The sequence below is a fragment of the Mugil cephalus genome, chromosome 22, assembly GCF_022458985.1.
Source record: "Mugil cephalus isolate CIBA_MC_2020 chromosome 22, CIBA_Mcephalus_1.1, whole genome shotgun sequence".
In the NCBI taxonomy this organism is placed as follows: Eukaryota; Metazoa; Chordata; class Actinopteri; order Mugiliformes; family Mugilidae; genus Mugil; species Mugil cephalus.
The window spans coordinates 7,521,698-7,540,995 of record NC_061791.1 but is presented as its reverse complement, the minus strand read 5'-3'; the positions used below and the strand labels follow the sequence as shown (position 1 = coordinate 7,540,995).

The 19,298-nt window shown below is 42.1% G+C and overlaps 2 protein-coding genes across 2 annotated transcripts; one reads left to right on the top strand and one right to left on the bottom strand.

The window, feature by feature from the left end:
• Positions 1-5,755: 5,755 nt before the first annotated feature.
• Positions 5,756-16,862, bottom strand: mettl25 (methyltransferase like 25). The gene is made up of 12 exons (XM_047575369.1): positions 16,585-16,862; positions 15,625-15,807; positions 15,367-15,473; positions 14,727-15,287; positions 14,256-14,403; positions 12,421-12,515; positions 11,088-11,117; positions 10,474-10,547; positions 9,163-9,256; positions 8,938-9,012; positions 8,472-8,543; positions 5,756-6,347 (listed from the first exon to the last, which is right to left on the bottom strand). The coding sequence occupies exons 1-12, from the start codon at positions 16,829-16,831 to the stop codon at positions 6,240-6,242; spliced, it is 1,794 nt and encodes a 597-aa protein (XP_047431325.1). The 5' UTR covers positions 16,832-16,862; the 3' UTR covers positions 5,756-6,239.
• Positions 16,863-17,372: 510 nt separating this feature from the next.
• Positions 17,373-19,109, top strand: ccdc59 (coiled-coil domain containing 59). Its single transcript, XM_047575374.1, has 4 exons — positions 17,373-17,614; positions 17,928-18,312; positions 18,534-18,642; positions 18,733-19,109. The coding sequence occupies exons 1-4, from the start codon at positions 17,467-17,469 to the stop codon at positions 18,895-18,897; spliced, it is 807 nt and encodes a 268-aa protein (XP_047431330.1). The 5' UTR covers positions 17,373-17,466; the 3' UTR covers positions 18,898-19,109.
• Positions 19,110-19,298: the final 189 nt, after the last annotated feature.

The window sequence follows — 19,298 nt, the reverse complement described above, 5'->3', positions numbered from 1 at the left end:
CCCACAGCCAGGCTCTGAGGAGATAAATCCAGTGCGAAACAGCGGAGAAAGAAGAAAAAAAAAAGACAGATGGACGTGTGGAGCATGAAGACAACGGCAGAGACGGTGACAAAGCTTGGCTCGGAGAGTCATTTGTAACAGTGACCCTGATTCTGAACAACAGTTGACCTGGTCCTCAAGGAACCTGTTGGATAATTTAGGAGACTTATGCCGACGTGCTTCCTCTTCTCTGGCATTCGTCAGCATCGAGAGGTGACAGACGAGGATCTTTGTTTTTTTGGTTGCTGTTGGAAGGAGACCTGTTCCTTGTGGCACTTTTATCTCTAAGACAACGATTTGTTAGATCACGCACCGGCATTGTCACAGCATGCAACTAAACAAACACAGAGTCGAACACAGAAATGAACGCTGTGCCCTCAGTCTGGCCCACGGGGACAAGCGGAGCTCTCTCTGGCAGCAGCCTGCACGAGTGATTAAGGGATTAGCTGAGGAAAATCAGGCAAAAAATATTCTGGTGGAGAGTACAAACACGCCCAGAGCAAAGCAAACACATTATAGGGGGAAAAAAAAATGCGTTTACACGCTCTGACTGATTACCTGCTACATCCTCACCGTGCAGTAATTAACACGTTTCCTGCAAATAGGCGACACTCCTGAAGAAAAACATCATATTTTCAGTTTCAGTTGCGGGTCCTAAGGGTCATTTTAGGCCTCGATTACATGGATGATTAGGAATCTTTGAGCATGTGTGCAATGTTTGCCCTTTTGTCTAAATATTTATCATATCTGACGGATGTATTTTTCTTCTATCCTTTCCTATTTGGTTTCTGCAGTTTTTGGGGGGAAATGAGAAACATTTATAGAGCATATCATTTAAAGGTCACAATTTTTCTTATTTAAACCTCACTTAGTTTGCTCATGGACAAAGTTAATGATTTAATGTGTCTCCAGCTTGAGAATGTTGGCTTTAGATATCAGCATTTAGCTCAGCGTTAAGTCTGGAAACAAAACGGGAAGCCACTAGGCTCTTCCTAAAGCCCAGAGACTTTTTTTTTAAAGGCTAATAATAAGCATATAATTGACCCTTTGTTGGTCTTCTGATTGATCTGCGGACCACCAACCATGGGATCTTGCCCCTTTTCAAGTCCCAACTTATGCTACTCTTGCTAGGTTAGACAAACAATGCCAATGCGGGGGTCCATTCTCACAACAAAATGAGCAGCTATAAAACTTGTGAAAAATGTATTTACACAATTGTAGGTTCAGCAGAGGAAATGGGTGAAAGATTTGTCATAATACTGGTGTTTGTTAAAGTTAGCATGGTTGCTGATACTAGCTGACACGTTACCTCTATTCACTATTATTGCAAGTTTTCAATGGTTTTCAATGGAGATAGACTTAGCAACAGTACCATAGGACGTCAAAGGGTAGGAAACCTCTGGTTGGTGTTCAGCAGACCAATCAGAAGGCCAACAAAGAGTCAGCTGTGTTCAATCTGCAAAAGTTTTGTCACAGTCAATCATTTTCACAGGAGAATTGAGATCAAAACTATTTCTTTTCTGAGAGGCAGCAGCCTCACGGTGAAGACAAGGCCTCAGGACAAGGGGAAAGTCGCAGCATGTTTCCAAAGCCGACACAGACGCACATACAAGACCGTCTTCAACAACAAAGTCTGCTATTAAGAGGCGTCCTCACCCCTTTAAGCCATTCAAAGCAAATGGTGGTAATTTCCCCGTGTTTTTCACTCCGGAACCACTGCTTCTTCACCCCAGCAGATAAACATCACACAGGAAACCGATAATCACAGCTGGAAGGGCCGTGGGCCGGGGCTGTGCCCTCCCAGAAATAGCCCACTAAATGTATTAATATCAACAGTGAAGCTCGACAACATGAAGAATCAGCAAATCAAATCCAGCCCGGTCGCGTGGAACATCCACAAGGGTGCCACTTCCTGTTCTCGCTCAGGAAAATTAAAAATATAATGTTGAATGGAAAAAAAAAAAATAATCAGGGAGCTTGATGATTGGGCTTGGCACTGGATTTAGATGGATAACACACACAGAAAAAAAACACACTAACAATGTATACTGTAAAATGGCTTGAACTGTGGTTAAAAAGCTCTCTGTATTGTACTGTATTGTTTCAGAGAGGAAAACATTGAATGAAAAAAGGAAATAAATACAATTCAAATGAACGCTAAAGTGCAGCGTTTTAGGATACTATCGACTGTGGAGTGATCTGACTGGTTAAGTGGTTTCTAAACACTGTAAAGTCAATATACATTTATACAACTCTGAGAGGAAAGTCTTTAAATCCATTGGCATTAAAGGACAGTGCCAAAACTGAGTGGTTAATTCTAGATGGCAGGAAAGGTTTTGTTTTGTTCTACTTCAGTTTCCCTCTGCCATGTCCATTAAAGGTGTAGCTGTGGCATCATAGTCGTGCCTACTATGACAGAAAATGTGTTTTACAGTTTGTAGGAAAAATAATTTTCTCATTTGGTTTCTAATTTCATTAATGTTTAGAAGAGTCTAAACACCAGCATAATGTTTCTGGTTTGAAGACAGCTATTCTTTTAGACTGATCTCATTTCATTTGGACAACACTCTTGGAGATATTGCGACATTAATGGAAAACATGAGTCAGGAGGACAACATTTAAACATCGACACAATTTCCCAAGTCTGTTTATGCCTTTTTTGACAGCTGTGAAATGAATTTTGCTCCTCGTGTTTCTTCGGGGAATACATCTTGAGGCGATAACAATTATTTTTATCTAAAGCAAGTGCAGTGGGCCCTAGTCAGAGTCCGGTCAGATATATTCTTTATTTATGAGCTCGGCATTTGGCAGCGAACTCACTTTGTGACTGGAAGGGCATGATGGTGGCAGCCGGGGCACTCGTCCAGTTTCTGTTTCAGACATTTAAAACAAAACAGTGTGGTGACCACGCTCAGCTGGAAGACATTAAGAGGTGTTTGACTCTGATAAAGTCTGACACTTCTCCTTCACACTGTATCATTTGATTTTTTCTGGGTACACTGACTCATCATTCACAAGAAAGATCTTTTTTTTTTAACAAACCATTACTGGCTGTCCTCTAAAGCACAGGTCTTTAACAGGCGGTCGCAAAATCTTTGGTTGATTAGACATTTTTTATACATATATTTTCTCCCACAAATTTAAATTTCTTTAAATACACATTAACATGAACCCAACATATTTTAGTAAAGGGATAAATGGAGGCAGAAGTCGTTATCGTGCAGCAATATAGGAGCACCTGTCAATCAGAGCCTCCTGTACACAGCTACTGAGCCAATCATAAGGCTGCATATTACACACTGACTCTGTCATGTTCCCTGGAGCTCGCCCAGAGCATAATCAGTCCCCAGTGAAAATCCCATGCTGCAAAATTAGCAGAAAATAAGCTAACAGTGCAGCTGCTAACATTAGGTATGTTTTTGTTTACAGCACTTGCAGGCCATCCTGCTGTTGCACATGTTTGAAAAATGATGAATATATGTACCTGTGTATTATTTGTATAGCATAATATTGAATGGAAAATGGTAATAATAAAGCATATTTATAAGTAGCACTAGGCCGAGTTTAATATAGAACACACATAGTGGGTCGGGGGTCCTTTCTTAATCTCTCCATCGGTTGTTAGTCAAGTTCTAAGAGTCATGAGATTTTTCACATCAGGAAGGGTGGTAGGTCATTGTCCACAGGGCACATCCAAACACTACCGTGAGAAACGGTGATCGGCGCTAAAGGCCAAACTGTTGACGCACTCTCCTCATTTCCGCTCCATTTCCTTTGATTCCTACCTTGTAGCGCAAGTACTTCTGAGCTGGGAAACCAATGCAAGATTCTCCAGCCTATTTCTGTCTCCGAGCCTTCATCACATCCTGAAAAACTCCTTCCTGTCTTCTGTTAAGTGCAAGGTCAGGAAATTGTAGTTTAACTTCTCCGCCGCCTGGGTAGCTTTTACTGACTCCTTTCCTAAACGTTTGTGTGTGTTGGAATGCAGCCTTTAGACGTGTAATTTCTCTTGCTTTCTATGCGGGCACATCAAAGACCGCCACAGCGTTTATATATATACATACGTGTGCGGAAATACATGCGTGCAAGTATCATCAAGGATGAGACAGGTCGAGAGGACATGACTCACTCTGCCACAACAAAACCCAACAGTTATATCCCAAACAAGCCTCATTCACGTCTTGGGTTGCTTGTGTTCGTGTCAGTCCGGTTTGGCCATCTTTGCGGGCTGTCAGTACGAAACACAGTGCCGGATCCAAACACGGCCCAGACGTAGCAGAGAGGCTCACCATCTGTCTTTATCATGATAAAAATAAAGCATTGGGACACAGTTTCACCGCAGCAATGTTGACAGGCCTATGAATGGCCAGCAGATGTGCAGCCCGCTGTGGCCGCAGTGACAAATAATAGAAGCGGTGTAAGATGTGATGGGAACAAATGCTCCGCACAGTGGGAAATATGCCCTATTCCCTTCGTTCCAGACTAATTTAGTTCAAGGTCTCTATAATTTTCTGAAAATGAATGTCTCTATGCTTATAAATAATAACGTCCACATGCACTGCTGGCATTACGGTGGAATAGAATTAATCCTCATTTTGAAACGGTTAAATATATAGCTTTAAATAAACTCAAGAACCCCTCCGCCGACACTACATGTTCCAGATGTGCTAATCTAAAAACCCATTTAACAATATTATTGTGTGTTTAGCTTGGTTTGGTCAAATTTGCAACCAGCCAACCATCGCATTGAAATGCAGAAGCTGGATCTTTTAACAGTTTATTCAAGTGAAAATTAGCTTTCATTGTTAAATCTGGTACATTTACAGGATGGGCATTCATTATTTTTCACTTCATTTCATTAGTCTTTGCTCTTTTGGCTTATCCATTCAGCTAGTTTTAGCTAGTCCATTTCAACCACTTTCCAATTATTACCTACACATTTAGCTAAATATATAATATAGTGTTGCTAGCTTGATTGTAAACTGGTTGTAAACTGTTTGCTGTAATGGATAGTGTTATTTATCCATTACAGCAAACAGTTTACAACCAACTTTAGCCATTTCAAGTTACCCATTTATATTGGTTATTTTGACAAAAACTAGTTCCTTTTAGCTATGACAACCATATAAGAACAAGTGTTACAACCACCGCTGTTTCAAACATTGGTCTATTAGCATTAGCTATTTTAAATATTTGTTCATTAGCATTAGCTATTTCAACCATCAATCCATGATGTTCAGCTTGAAATATCAACAATTTAGCTACTACTTTTGGCATTAGCATTAAACTGTTATTTTTAGTTATTTAAACTGTTTGTCTATTACTGTTGACCTATTGTCTAAACTATTTGGGCATTACCTTTGGCTCCAGGACTTTTTGTAGTGTGTGTTATACTGCTATTTATTTGTAGTGCTATAACTATTTATCACTTTGGCTTCTTTTAGCTACTCGCTAACATCTCTTCATGTACTCATATTGCCTGATCTTGCCTGGGGAGCAGGAAGCTGAATTTTCAGTAGGGTTGCTTAGTTTAATAAAGTGTGATTTCATTTCAAAATACAGTTGATGAGAATACTGTTGTGACATAGTGTGATGAATTTGGTGGGAAAATGTTTTAATTCGCTATCTTGCATCTGTGTTCATTCAGCGTTATGGTTGTTCCCACAACCGTAATTCATGTGTGCACTTGAAGCTAAAACATTTGCGTTCAAACATGTAAGAAGAACATGATTTATTAAATGACCAAGAACAAAGCATAACAGAAGTAAACATTAAAAAAGAAGTCAAGGGCGCCTCTTGCCCAGCCTATCGTTTCCCATACTTCCTGGTTAGGAAGCCTCAGAATGGGCTTCGCAGACCTGTCGAGGGGATCAGAGCCTCCCAAATTCCCACAATGCCCCTGGCTCCCTGAATGGTCCTTAAAAACAAGTGTTTTCTCAAGAGTCACTCAAACTTAAAGACAAAAGTCTACAGTTGGTGTAAATCAATCAAACAGCTGGACCTGTTTTCCAGGTGTTTTGAGCACTTGACTTTTTAATGACTTCATGGAAAAAAAAACTCACAATAGAGACAAAGTCAAAGCTAGGAACCTGATGTTGCTGAAATAGAAATAAAATCATACATATGATTAAAACAGGCAGGCGATAACTTTTAAAGCATAATTCCTAAATCAGTGTATTCCAGTCATGTACGCAAGTTGTTCAGCTTGTGGTCCTCTTTCCACAACTCTTGAGACCGACAACGGCGTAACATCTTGGCGACAGCAGGGGGTCAAACAGTTGCACCAGAGCAGAGAATGATACATCCTCCTGCAGAAAAACACACCCATAAAACAATAACTCACAACAGAAATGAATCAAAAACACATGGATATATACATGAAAAAAAAATCTCTCTCTTCTCCAGCCTGGCTTTGTGGCCCTTGGCGTGCTCTCCTCTCCTCTGTGATGTTTTCACTATTAACAATTCATCTATTGAATCCCCAAAGGAGAAATATCTATACAAATGTTGATCCCTTTTCATATGTGTTTGTCCTCCGTGGTAGCTAGGTAACTATTGCCTTTGTAAAGCAGCCACACCATTTAAATAGCCTAAACCTTAGCTATTGTTGCTGTGTTATCTGCCATTAGTCTTATTTTCTATTGTTATTGATCTAAGTGCCTGCAATTGAGATTATGTACGGACCTAAAGGTCATTGTTTTGTTCTCATGACAACAAAAACTCATCACCAATTGTAATCCAGAGTTTAAAGGCATGGGAACAGCAAACTGACATCAAGGAACTACAGGCAACGAAGGTGGTTGCCATCTGCAAATTGCACTTGAACACACCGTAAAGACGGCAGCCAACAGCCATCAGGCCCATACATTTCTGCGCTTGCATGAGACTAGCTGGTGACGGTAGTCTGTGTTCGTCATTTGGACAATTCAACACGCTGGGGTACGATCAGTGGCAATGATGTGTGACACTCTGCAAAATCTGCAGCTACAGATGGTCACCGATGGCCCAATGCCGACAAACACCAAACCGTCGGTGTGTCTTACAACCACAAACGTACACCTCACGGTGACGCTACAAGAGATGTGACGAGATTGCCAGGTTCAGGATGAGGATTTGAGGAAGGATTCATTGCCTGAGAACCACAATAAAATCTCATGCAATAGCTGCTTAATTACGTTTAATGACTGACCGGAATTTCTATTCCTGACAACAGCTTACAACTATTCCATTGTTTTGCCCAAGGAGTAAAAACCCTAAACACATGATAGCCAGTGGATATTTCAGTGTCCACTTTGGTCCATTGACCTTTGAGACAACCACATCAGAAGACAGTCTGCCTTTAAATCCATGACACATAGAAATTACCAGATATTCTCTCCTGCTTGATGCCAATCAATACGCAAAAATGTGTTTTCAATCAAACGCATTCTCCAGCACAGTTTATTATCACACGGATCACATTAACATTCATCCATCGCCTCCTCTTTTACTCCTCTGCTCCTCCTCCAGGGAGATCTCCTAAGGCTGACGAGCTCTCTCTGGATATTACGTATTTTGATTACGCAAACCCGTTAAGGAAGCCCATCTGACACACAATCACGTGTAATCAGAACTTCAAAGCTTTCGGATCGTACATTTCTTGTCCCAGCGACTCGGAACGAAGATTAGCGTGTTGTGTTTGGCTGCAAAAGCACAGGACGATAAATTGCAGGCTGGCTTTAATTCAGCCGACACCTATACTCGTGTCCGAATCAAAAAGATTTCAGCTGAGATTTCCACGTTTTCCCTTTCATCATGCAAAAATAAAATCCCAATCAACGGACTGTACAAGCAAATAATAAAGACAAATCCAGCTGAAAAAAGGGGAAAACTAAAAAGAGAATAGTTGTGACATGGGTTACATATTGACATCATTGTGTTTTCATTAGTTTTAAGTTTCCATTCGAGGTAACATTAGACCTTATGTCCCTGAATATGACTCATGTATCCTAGGCTTTGTCATAATGGTGCATAATTGTTCTTCAGCATCATGGAGCTGATACGCATCGCACACTCAAACTGCATTCACAAAACAATTAATCCAAAGGCCGTGACACAACAAGATGACAATCAGCTGTTTGAGGGAGTAAGGCCACTGGAGGTTTTTTGGCAACGTGAGGCAAAGTCACAGTCAGCCTTCATTGCCAGTAGTTCTTGGACGTCAGTGTAGGTTTTTCAGACTGAACTGTTCCCTGGACAGCTAATGGTTACCCACCAAGTAAAGTTTGTTTTTTTTTCAGTTAACATCTGCACATTAGTAGGAACCCTAAAGTGTGGGACATACATCAAAGTCGCAATGCTAAATGCCAGTTGCTGGGGCTGCGTTTACTTGATTGACAAGGGCCTTCTGAGGGTGTCTTGTGGTTGCTGAGACAACTTTTGAGTGACTGTACCTGTTCTTTCAGGTAGCAGAGGCGATCAAGGAGAATCAGACCTTCAATGCAGGGTGCAAGTGTCACCTTCAACTACGCAAAGAAACAAAGAAACATTATTACATTGTATTCAGCATCACTATATTCAAACAGACAATTACAAAAAGGGGTTGAAACTGCTATTGTAAATTTCAAACTACCAACTGAAATCCCACACTGACTTGTCTCTTCCCAGTAGGTGATGGGCAATTCCAAAAAACCATTTCCCTGTTTTATGTCATGAAAGAAATCCGGTATGCTGTCTGACACCACAATTAGTGGCCTCCGAAGAAACCGGAGACTGGGTTTCTTCTTGCTCCGTGCAATCATTCGTGCATTATTTCCCTGCAGACTGCAATGATCTCGCTTAGTGGTCTGTAACTTATTGATATTTTACGGGAATAAAACTGTTTCTACACAGGTTGTTGCGGTTGAAGACGGCACTTACCATGTTAAAAGCATGCATCTCGCTCATTCGCGCACTGTATACGTCATGGTAGTCCTGGATTTCACGGTCTGAAAGCTGAACAGAGAGTTCGGTGTTGTGTGTGAGTGACTCAGGCGATGTGGGCATTGAATATGAATAAAAGAATTGAGAGAAACATTGCACGCAGGAATACGTTTGGGGCTGAAAACGTAGTAGGCACCAAGGCTGGAATATTCTGCTCCTGACCTTTGATTCGTCCAGCTCCAGTCTGCGTAGGGCTCGGCGAACGTAGTCCACAAAAGATTTCGCCTTGGAATAGACATTTCCAACTCTCTTTTCACTGTGGAGCAAACACAATTTTTTTTCAGTCTCGAAACATCCTCAGTGAAATAAGCAACCTTCACCCTCCTGCTGCGCCCTCTACTATAAAGAAATCACACCTTAGCAAACACTTCTAAAGGACGAAAACCATGATGAATAGGTTTGGCGAATCTATTGGATGCTCGGTGCCGTTTTGATGGTAGTCGTTAAAATAAAGGTCACAGGTCAGCTGGGTCCGAGCAGTTCTCTGTTGGAATCTTTGGTCAAAGTCTGCAGCATTTCCGTCTCTTGTTCAAGTGTTACGGATGGAAAGCGCTGCGTGGTAACGGAAATGAAGGACAAACAGGATGATGCTTTAATACTCTGATGCCTTAACTGGTACCACATGAGCTTAAGATATATTTTCAGGATAAGTGAATAACGTTTTTGGTACACTTTTTGGAAGTGTACAGACTGCATATTTAGTTGACTTTATATTTAGCTTCTAAACTCAACTCTTCAAAATACGTACAAGGGATGACCACTCTGGCTAATAAATTGGAGCAGCTGGGTGGACTAACCCTAACCCTAACCCTAACCCTAATTTTAGATTCAAGGTTCCCAGAAGATAAATTCCAATGATGATCTCCTGGCCTTTACTCATGCACCCCAGACATGCTGATTTTTGGTAGTTGTTAAAATGCCTTAAGAGATACTGTATATTGGACCAGCTTTTGTGATACATTTGTTTTCCTCTCATTATGAACTAGGATTAGCTGATGCCTTCTGGCCCATCAACGGTTTGGCCAACACTTTGGTGCTGTTTTTGAGCAAAAATGTTTGTCTTTGAATTAAATCCCTAAATGACCAATTATCTACGTTCTAGTTCATTTTCTGTACATTAACAAATTTGTTCCTTCACTGCACACTCATTTCAGCACTCTTGGGTCAATGATTCATTAGGCTCGACTCGACAGTGAACTAAACCCCGGTCAGCGTCAGAGAACATATGACTTGTGTTTGCAAGTCTTGGTTCATTTGTAACGCAAACACAGCAGAAACCAAAACTTTTCCTTTCTGGTTCAGGACAAAGAAAACAAACCCTCTGGATGGCTATGGAGGCTCCACGCTTGTTCTGTTCATTCTCACAAAATACGTCTGCTACTCGACACTTGGAGGGAACAAAATGTCATGTGTTGCTGCAGTTTCTCGTACTGCAGTAACCTTCAAGTCCAGATGTATATTCCTATGTGTTACCTTTTATATGAGCTGTAGTGGTCCCTCAGAATAACATGAAGGACTGCACGGTAGAACAGAGACTCCATCTGAATCTGCAGGAAAAACATATTTATCTGACGTAATGCTGTATTTTTCATATTAAAGGTTTCTTATTCTTTTCATCCGGCGTGTCTACAAATGGTTGGATGAATATTTCCGACTCTGCACACCATGCAACACTAGCAGGCAATCAAGCCTGTTTTTGGATTTAGACCTCCGTTCCAACAAGTAATCAATCTTTCCGTGATTGCATTAATATTTATAAACATTCCATATTAATGGCTGCGGGGATCATGTATCAGCTTTGGCACGGAGCTGTACATTTCAAATAAATACACTGTAGTCAGTCACAGACTTAAAACAATAGAAGAATTGATGGGCTGATTGTTTGAATGCATGCAGGAGATCTACAGTGGAGATAATGCAGCGCTGGGTGATTGTGAACGCCCCTATTTGTAGTTTGAAATAACTTGATGGACTTGTTTAGATGAGTTTAATGATAGTTTAGAGAAAGACATCCAACTCCCATTCTTGGACGATGATGACTATTAGTTCATGATATTGATTACAATTAGTGTGCGTGACCGGCTTACCCCTTGGCCCAGTGAAACTCTCTCCAGTGCCTGTTTTATTGAAGAAAAAGAAAAAAAAAAGCAAATTGTTACGACAAAGTGTTTCCTGTAAAAGGTAGAAACTCAAAAACTCTTTCATCCACATGCTGTGTGTACAGTTCACGGAAGAGATAAAACATTAGGACCACCGCTCACTAAATGAACCAGAGGTCCATTTGCAGAGGTATGGTCTCTACGAGACCTCTGAAGGTACGCCGTTGTATTTGGCACCAAACTGTTAATGAAGCTTCAAGATGAAGCTGCTGCAGATAAGACCCGTGTTGTGGCAGAAATATTTCTTGTTTGCAACACAAATGCAGATGAATAATGTAGAAGACACAAGTTTACGCCAAAAAGACACCAAAGACGAACTGGAGCATCAACCAGTTCTGTAACACCTTTTATGGATGAAGCAGTTTTTAATGTTGACTGGTGACCCATTGGATGACATCATACTCTGAAATATGTCTACTATGACTACCCGGACTACAGGAGTCAACTGTTCAATTACCATCCTTGTTACAAACACACTACAAATCAGGATAAGATGTGAGAATCCCTTGTGCCAAGATCCGAGGCAAAACACATTTAGAAGCCCAGTCCAACTGAAAAAAAAAAAACAACCAGCAGACTAGCAGTCAGCTACCAGCTAGCAACCAACAGGAAGACACCTGCTAATTAGCCTAGCCAGTGAGCACCTCTCTTCACCAGTGTTTTGTTTAATTAAGGCCCATGAGTTATTCGATTTCTTCTTCTCCATGTAAACTGGGACAAAGACTGTGGTCAAGAAGTCGAATTTTGAGCATAGCTCAATTAAGCTTTACATGTAAATGCACTCAGTGAGTTCCAGCGTCCTGGAGTCACCCCCCTCCACGCTGCCACCACACAACCGTGTGACTTTCAACCACTGAGAGATTAGCTTAGCCCCACTACTTACTACTAAAACCACTCTTTTTCAGTCTCCAAGGTTGTAATGACCGTAAACCAATCCTAAATCGCCCCATTTTCTTTTTTTCTATAGTGTTTTTAATGAAATAACGGCATCAATGTGCACTGGAGCAACAGTTAAACTGTAACTCGGTAACATCGTTGGTCATGCTTGGTCTCTTTGTAATGTTTTTGCTCGTGGTTTGAACCCAGCATTACAAGATAATAGCATTAACTTAATCTGTGAATGATTGTACCGTGTTGGGTCATCTGAGTGTAGCACAGTAAATAAAAGGATTCTTTAGATTCAGTCAGAGGTTCCTGTTTCTGAAATGTAAATGTGTTAAAGATGCCGCCGTGGATGTTTTTTCACGTCATCCGAACTCACCAAGCACGCCGACATCCTGGCATTTCTGCCGCAGAACCAGGACTGCTCGCGGAGGTACTGGCTCAGAGGAAAACCACACACACCGTGCAAACACTCTGTAGAGGGAACACACAGAGGCAACAGGCGTATACAGGCTGATTATTTGGATGGTTGGAAAAAAAATTTGCAGGGTGTATGAATTTCAAATATTTGCCAGCGAACCCTTAGCAAGTTAGCAGGTGGAGAATATTATGATTCAATCCACAGCAATCTGCTTCACTGAAACACCAGCAGTCAGTTAGCTTAGTTAGGCACAGATGTTCAATGTGGGGAGCAACAGCAGGCCTAGCGTGACAATAATATTCACTACGGTTTAGGTCCGCTTCACAAACATCTTGTACGATATTAAGTTTTAGATGCTGCAGTTGATACTTTCGGAGAGCCAGGACATCTGTTTCCTTCTATTGTGCTAAGCTAAGCTAACCGTCTCTTGGCAGCAGCTTTATACGAAGAAAAAAATACGACAGAATTCCCTAAAATGACTGGAAATAAACATGAATTGCTCCTTATTTCGCCTAAAAAAAAAAGGTCAGAATCGGTGACCGCGACCTATTATTGTGAGGAATTTTAACACGAGTTCCCAGTGGGAGGGCACTGAGTGTGAGAGCAAGGCATCCTTTTCTTGTCACTTCTGAAAGGATCAGTGACGGAGGCCAAGGCACAGTGAATCCATAGGGAAACTGTCAGAGGAAGCGCTAATAACATGTGCAGCTGTGGACGGCGGGGCTCTCGCAGACTGCTCCGGACACATTGGCGGTCGGGGTTAACGTCCCTTCTGTCCGGACCACGGATGCTGACAGGCACCGTGACTGCACGCTTAACTTGTCCAACATGTGAAGTGGTCACGTCAATGCAATGAAATGTCTGGACAGGAAGACAGGTGTGGCCTGATTGGTACTAGTGAACAATGCACTTCAGGACTAAATGAGAATATGCATATTTGTTTTTTTTAGGGTGAGGCAGGACACCACGGGAGCTGGACCGTAGCCCAGACTGCGCTGCAAAAGGCCAACATGGGAGCGAATGCCTTTCATTCGCTACTTTGAACGACATGGCTCGAGGAACAAAAAAAAAAAAAAAGGCGCGGAAAGGACTGTTTTCAATCAGCCGTCATGATATCATCTGCCGCTGCTGGCTGACTCCGAGGGCGGCCGGCGATGACGCGAGTGTCGAAGGTCGCGCCGTTAACAAGGGGATGACGCGATGCCGCGCCGGCCCCGCTTACCTCGCAGATGCGCAGAGTTCTCCGGTCGCAGGCACGAGGACACATGTAGACCATTTCGTACCTCATAAACCGCGGAGTTAGAAGGGATATCTTAAAAACAGGGATGATTTCTGCGCGACGATGCCGCGTCTTGGCACCTGGAAACCACGGGGCCTGGCTATTTCTGCTCAGAAGTCCGGGCTAACTATAAAAAGAGTGACGATGAAATACTAGGCACAGGCTGCAGAATAATAAAGGTCAAAATAACTCTCATTTCAGAGGCATTAAGCAGCCATCCTAAATCCATGAATTCACTGTAATGACTCTACCAGTGGCTTTCTGGGCTCGAGTCGATCTCCAGAGGGGTAACTCATCCAAGCCTCTAAACTCTTTATGGAATATTGGACTTGTTTACTATAAAATATGATTATAAGCATTTATGGGGGAAGATGATAGTACCGTTCTGATAACATCAAAGCGGTGAGGATGTTTCTGAAATGGGATTTTGTGAGTGATATAGAGAGGAAAGAGGAAAATAAACTGGAGAGCTGTGTTGGAGAACACTGCATCTCGTGGCGTGGTGTGCCGTTACCCTGTCCGGTGGGGTCAAACTCCTCAGACAGCAGGTGGTAGCAGCAGCCCACGCTGCACACTGCCGACAGCTCCGGTTTAGCCACGAACATCCTGAGGGTGCTGGGAGCCAGGTCGCCACACGTGTGCAGGCCGACCATGACCGCATCCTGGAGACGTCCCGCAGTCGAAAAGGGGGAGAGAAGAAGAAGAGGCAGGGGGAGGGGGAGAGGGGGTGAAGGGGTGGAGAAGATAGATCGATGGGAAAGTTTATTGATGATGACGTGCTGCAGATTTGGCGTCGCGCTCGCGGCCCGCGCTCACTCGAGTAATTCAAACTCCAGCCGCTCTGGCGTGCTTGTAACTTTAGGAGCTGCTGTGGGAAGCTGCTACCGCGCCGTACAGCTGCACCAACACACACCTCATTTACTTCCCAAATTTACCTCTTTTTTTAAAATTTATTTTTCTTTTTTTTGCGTTTGGATTCGCTCACCTCCAACTCGCAGATGAGCTCTCGCAGCTCGGTTTCGGCGGTGACGTAAGACGTGAGCGGCGAGTACAGGGCGCCGTCGGTTCTGTTCTGAGCCTTCCTCTCCAGGTTCTCCCTCTTCCTCCGCTCCCTCTCCTCAGCGCTGAGCTGACCTGGAGGGACCCTGGGGGACGTGGGCTGTATCACATCCTCCGATAGGGCGCTGAGGAAGAGCTCCTCTGGATTTTGCTCCGAATGCCGTTCAGCCGACGCGCTGACTGACACCTCCTCCTCCTCCTTCTCCTCCTGTGATCCTGCTCCATCAACACGTAAAACATCTTCATCTCCATTAATTCCAGGTTTTAGTTCTACTAACTCCTCCTGAGAGGGTTGCGTGCTCTTTCCTTGCGCCCTTGCAGCTTTGGTGTGTTTCTGGTACGCCTTGGAGAACTTCTTTAGCTTCCTGTTCCTCTCCTGAGCTCCATGGGTGTTGGTGCTGGAGGAGTCGATGCCATAGACCCGAAGGCCGTACTGAAGAGACAGGAAGGAGCTCAGGTAGCCTTTCCCTGAGCCCACATCTATCACCTGGGTGTTTAGAAAAGAAAATGTTAAAGTTTTTACAAGCAGATGTTAATAATAATAATCGTTCTATTCTAAAATCTACCTGTTTGACTCCACATTGCTGGGCCAAACTGGCCACCACCTCCGACATGGACTGGACTTCATGGGACTTCTTAGAGTTCATGAACTCATCTGGCTCCAACTCAGCACCTGGGTCGCACAGAACGCGCATCAGGCCCCATATCAACCCCTAAGCCAGCACAGACTTATGGACGGACAGATTTTAGATGGACAATCTTAGACAATCCTTGACCGGTTTCCTACTCTCAGCATGCGTGCAAGGCCGTTCATTCTCTCCTACCCGACTCCGCTGGTGGGGCGCCAGACTCGGACCCGTTCCCTCTGAGCTCCTGCAGCAGCTCATCCCGGCTCATGCAGACTCCAAGGCCAGGGAGAGAGCGGGACTTGGCCGCCTGCAGAAGTTCATGAGTATCCACCAGCCGGTTTGTATCACTGCAAAACCCGAATGTGTTCCCGGACGGCTCTGTGGAGGAAGACAGATGCAGATATATTAGAGGAGTTGCACAAAATGTTCGGGTCCGGAACTACTTTCAGCCCCTCAGAAAAAACAAATACATAAATCAGAATCTCTGTGTTGGCCAAATGTGCAATGTACACAGGAATTATACCTCGTGTATGAGCGCCACATAACATTAAATAAAGGTTAATTTAGCAAGAAAAAGAAAAGAAACAATATATTTATATAATTTAGGAAGATACACTGTGATGCAATGACTAGAATAATTACAGGCAAGAAATGGATCGTGAGGTGGTGTATGCAGAAAAGGTTGGTGTGTTCTACTGTTTTAAATGTCTTAGGAACTGGTGGAGGGTAGGGGTCACATAAAAAAAAGTGTGTTAAAAAAATCAAATCAAAAAAGGATTACAAATGTGCCTAATTCCTTAATTAACACCTTTTTTTGTTGAGAAATTAATTACGTTATAAATAACAAGCATGTCTTCACAAGGGGAAAAGCAGCAGATGTTTAACTAAAAAATATTTGGTGGTGATTTTACTCTTTTATCCTCTTATTTGTTGTTTTCATTTTTAATCACTGTTTCTTGTAAATCTTGTAAAGCACTTTGGTTCGTAAAGTGATAAAGTACTTTTTTTGACTGAGTTGATTAATAGTTAGTAGTTCTGTATTATAGTGGAAGCTAAAGCTAAAATGTATAATTAATAATAATAACCTATATAAAAGTTTGTTGTTGTTTTTATTTTTTATTTTTTGTTCGCTGCCGTCAGCTTAAGTGTATTTACCGGGTCCTTTGTGCTGTGGCTCCCTCTGCTGGTCGCTACGGGAACTCACGGCTGACAGCACCTCCTCTGGCTTCACGGCCATGAACCGTTTCCACACGTCGTGGGTGTAAAACTCCACCGTGTGAGCGTTAGCGATGTTTAGAGTAACGGAGAGAAACCGCCTGACTTCATCTATCTGTCGCTGAATTTCCGCGAGGCTGTGAGAGGAGGATTTCATGTTAAAAAGCGCTTTAAAAGAGGAGGACATGAGCAAAGCACGTATGTCTCCAAATAGTGATGTACGCCAGGCATTAACAATCGATAATACTCCTCGATGACTTAAAAAAAAGACACGATTTATTTATTTCTTATAAAATAAGCTTCACATTCATACAGTGCTGCACATGCTCGCTACTTATAACGAATATAGATAATTCCCATTTGATAAAAAAATATTGTAACAGTTTAAAAATAAATAAATACATTTATAAATCCATTTTAAAAGCATTTTGACTGGCGTTTAATATACCAGCCGATGGTTGCAGATGCCTATTCTAAATTAATTTAAAAATACCCTTGTATCAAGTGAAATGGAAAATATGCTGTATATTTGTTTTGTTGTATTTTTTTTATTTTTATTTATTTATTTCAATTTGTGTATAGCTGCTGTTGAGAATGCTTGAAACGTACTTTCATTAGAATGTGATGTGTTTGCGTATATCTTTGAATGGCAACAACAAGAACAACAAAAAAAAACTCTGAGGCTTAAGATTGTGTTATTCTGTTGTCGACCTTTCGCGTCTGTTTAGTTCTACGTCATCAAGCGGCGCCTGGGAAAGAAAACGACACGCTGTTGAGTCTCGCACGAAAGTTGTAAACATTTCTCGATTGGGCTGAGCCGACATGGCACCGACAGATCAAAAAATGAAGAATAAAAAGTTTGCAGCCAAAGATGGTAACTTAAAGAAACCACATCACATCGCACAGGGTGTAAAAAAGAAGAAGAAATGGGTCCCGGAGCGCCAAGCCTTCGAAGGAAGCATTAAGGAAGGTGGGGATTTTTGTGTGCTCATACACACAGGCTGCTCTTAAAGGACTAACGACAAGTTTGCGTAGCTGTATAGAGGAAAAATAAGCAAAATGTGGGCAGGTTTTATATAAGTATGTGTAATTTTTTTGGCTAGATGGGCAGGATCCCATTCTCATGTAATTAAATTCAAGTATACTACTTAAAAATGTGCCTAACCTAACTACTTTTGCTAATAAATAAATAAATAAATAAATCATAAAAAGATCAGTCTGTTAAATTTACAAAATAAACTATCCGCTTGACTTTGACTTTGTGCCTTCATCTTCTCTCTCAGGTCAAGGATTTGCTTTCAAGAGGAAGCAGAAAGTCAAATACGAGTACAACAAGCTGCTGCGGAAAGAGAAGAAGAAGAAGAAGAACCCGGGGTCCCAACTGCTTTATAAAGAGGAGTATCCAGAGCACCTCAGACATCTGTACGAGGCGGAGGCCGAGAAGCTTAGGAACGAAGTCTGGACGAACAGAGTGAACAGGAGCAAGATGAGAATAAAAGGGCAGGGGAGAGAGGCGGCTGAAAGTGATGCTGATGCTGATGGTGATGGTGATGATGCAGCAGCAGCACAGCCGGCTGGAGCGGCTGATGAGGAAGTTGGCAGCGGATCAGAGCTGAAGGAGCCTGTGTCTGGGGAGGCAGAGCCAGCAGAAACTAAAGAAAAAGAAAGGTGATCATGTTGTTCACAAATCTGAAATCTGTCCCTGAATTAAATATAAAGCTCATTTATAAATAAATAAACAAACCATCACAAGTCACAGAAAGCTCTGAAATGAGTGATGTGGAAACTGATTAAATTGCAGCTTTATTCTGGTTGTTAGTTATCAACCGTCCATTTCAAACATTTTGGGAAACACTGTGTAAGTCTGCTTCTATATGTTTTTTTTTCAGTCTTCCAATAAGCAACCGCATGAAGAAAAAAATGCAGAAGAAGACGTCCTACCAGAAGACAAAAGAGGAGTTTGAGAGAGTCAAAGAAAGGCGAATAAAGAAGAAAGAGGTGAAGTGTTTCTTTAAAAAAAAAAAAAAAAAATACGACAGAAGTCTGTCTTTTTGCTGACACCCTCCCTTGTTCATTCTGTCCTTCCAGGAGTACCTGAAAAACAAGCAGCAGAGAGAGGAAGCCATTCAGAAGTACAAGCAGAAAAAAATGGAGACGTTTCAGATGCTGAGCAAAAAGACTAAGAAAGGACAGCCCAATCTGAACCTTCAGATGGAGTATTTGCTTCAGAAGATCCAAAGAACTGAGAAGTGATCATGGAGAGACATGTCCTGGCGTGCTATTTAAACCTTGATCGTTTTTTCATCCTGAGCTCAACTGAAAGTTGTTTTGACAGATCAGCAGTATTTCGTTCCAGAAAACAGCTGCGACTGATTTTGATCTCGGACCACAAGATGGCATTGTAAGATATGGAGATGAGGGAGAATGTGCCCCTGTGTTTTTATGAATAAATGTATTATATCCTGCAAAGTGTTGTTATTTTAAAACGGGCAGTAAACGCCACTTTTAGGTAATTACCATGATACAAAATTATGTTGGGGTAATTGACGAAACGTTGTGCTTCCACCACCAAATAAACTCATAAAATTTTGCTAAGTGATATAATACATTCTGAAAATGTCACTTTGGCCGTTTCTAATTAAACTCCTGTCAGT